The following is a 2,450-nucleotide window of genomic DNA, read 5'->3' as shown; positions in this document are numbered from 1 at the left end:
ATATATATATATATATATATATATATATATATATATACACATTGCATATATACACATACACTTTGCTTTCACTTAACGGGGCAAAGGGCCAGTAATTAATGGTAGCAGTTACCTGTACAATATGCTACTGTTGGTGTCTCTATACAATCCCTTTTATTAAGAGCTCAACTGACTAATGAAAGAAAAAGATCTCATAAAGAACCTGAGATAATCCTTTGGGCCTCGAATGGCTCCATGTAGCTGCAGCAGTCTGTTGGTGCAGATTTTGGCTCCCAGTTTGGTCTGCTTCTGGGGTCTGGTCGGACATCAAATGGGTCAGAGTAGTCTGTGTCAGAGTCTGACGCTGCTGGGGCAGAGGGAACCACCTTTGGTAGGGAGAGAGAAACAAAGAGCATCGCACAAATGAGAGAGCTGGAACTATGAGTAAGCAAATGAAATAAAGAAAGAGTAAATGACTGGTGTTTCGCTCCTACTTCCTCAAAGAAAAATGAAGCAGAACACAAATAAAAACAGTCCTTACAGGTTCCTCTTGAACAGTCACAGGACTCAGGGGGACTTTACAGCGGCCAAACTCCTGAGAGTCCACTTTAATTAGTCTGTGCTTGGGAGACACCACTTTGACCTGGAACATAGCGTTATGTAAATCTTTCACTGTTGATTAAACATCACCTGAATACTTACATTCAATGGGAGATCTAGGAGAAAACACTGTATTATCCAAGGGTACACTTACACACAGAGACATCGTACTCGGTATTAAAAAAACAACTTAATTCCCGTAAATGACTGTAAAAACATGCATGTCATACCTCCACACCATTAGGCAGCACTGAACCAAATGCGGGGAAAGAGGGAAGGCTCACTGTGGCACTACAGGGGCTGAAACCGCCATTCTGATGCTCCTTATCAGAGTGCTGGTACGGGTCTTCAAAATCTAACTCCTTCTGAGCTCTGTAGGCCCTCAAAATCTCACTCTCACTATAATCCGGCCTCGGGGGCTGTGGAGGGTCACGCCTGGTGCCAAAGTTTAGGTAGTCCTTCAGCCACTTTGCCATGGATCTGGGAATGAAGAGTAATTCGGGACGACAAAATGCTGAAATGATTAGTCTAAAAGAAGCTTCACTTAAATGTTGTTATCCATTCATTTATCAGAAACATGTGTTGTTATTGCAGCCCAAACCTAGAGGGTAATTTCACTGGGCTCAGTTTATTTTCAGATGTGTTTATTTTCTTGGTCCCCGACATCTGTAACAGTTTTCGGTCCCATTTACATCTTCATATCCTCTCAGACACATGCATGCGACATCCCTTTTCCCCGTTGGACGCTGGTCATTTCATTATAAAAAAGATCCAGCTGAATAATCTTCCACTTTTTTTTTTTAAGTCTGTTGTTACAGGACATCTTTATTCTCTCATCTGCAAACAAACTTGTTCATGCTTTTCATTTTTCTGTATTTAATAATCTGGTCACTGTTTCTAACATGTTTTGTTCAATAACTGAGGGCTGAGATGTGGGTGAGGAAGTTAAATCTGTGTATCTGCAGTATGTGTTTGTTATGTAATGCTGTTTTGGTTTATATGTGTGTCTTTAAAACCCCCTTGAAAAATGAGATGCTGCATTTCAAGCTATCCTTTGAAGAAATTCAAATTCAAACATTTCATTGAACACACATGACCACAAGCCATCCTCTTGCATCAGGGTTATAAAAGGCAAACTCGCTGACTAATTACTAAAAACTAATTGCAAATTAATTGAGTCAAATGGCAAAAACTGTAAGCTTGAGTTGAGTTGTTCAAATCCCCCCGAAAAAAAAAAGAAAAGGTGTTCACATCAATCAACAGGTCCAGTGACAATCATTTCTCCTGCTTTTCCAGGTTAACACAGATGAAAGTGAAGCTGAACGTGGCTTTTTGTTGTGAACAGAAGTTAAACTCTGACAAACAAATGACAATAGCTGGTTAGCATTAGAGGCTAAACAATTCAATCAATCACTTATGCACAGCAGCAGATTTAAAGACAGCGTGTGCTTCAAAGCTGTCAGCAAAACGCTAAACAGCTGACTAATCTTGCTGTTGTTTATTTGTTTAAAAAAAGGCTAAAATAATGCGAGTTGTACAAGTAATGAAGTCAACGCTTTGTAAATATGCCAAAGCTAAGTTAGCCAAGTTAGCAGGACACCAGCTAACACGTTACTTCTCGAAGCTCACCCTCTTTCTTCACATTGACGGCTTCCCGTTCCAGATATGTCTTCCTTGTTACCATCCAGCGTTTTGTTTTTAGTTTTTAACGTTATCAGGGGTCTTAAAAATAAAACATTGTTATTGCTGAAATCCGTCCAGCTTCGGAGCCAAGCGGGTTAGTCGGCTATTGTTAGCTGGACCGGAGCAGACAGTCTCCGACACAACACTGGTTTAAAGGGAAGGGGGGGGGGGGGGATTTTTTTTTTTTT

General features: G+C 40.4%; 1 protein-coding gene across 1 annotated transcript in view; it reads right to left on the bottom strand.

Annotated features, from left to right (window-relative positions):
• Nucleotides 1-2,412, bottom strand: part of shda (Src homology 2 domain containing transforming protein D, a) — a gene marked incomplete in the record, with an annotated part of 7,018 nt that extends 4,606 nt beyond the window's left edge. Inside the window, 4 exon segments of the mRNA XM_035674409.1 lie at nucleotides 203-365; nucleotides 521-622; nucleotides 810-1,059; nucleotides 2,209-2,412. Coding sequence (XP_035530302.1) covers nucleotides 203-365; nucleotides 521-622; nucleotides 810-1,055 — 511 coding nt within the window.
• Between the last annotated feature and the right edge of the window lie 38 nt (nucleotides 2,413-2,450).

Source organism: Morone saxatilis, unplaced genomic scaffold (assembly GCF_004916995.1).
Source record: "Morone saxatilis isolate NCDOM2014 unplaced genomic scaffold, NCSU_SB_2.0 Contig3, whole genome shotgun sequence".
NCBI classification, from domain to species: Eukaryota; Metazoa; Chordata; class Actinopteri; family Moronidae; genus Morone; species Morone saxatilis.
This window is presented reverse-complemented; position numbering and strand designations above follow the sequence as displayed.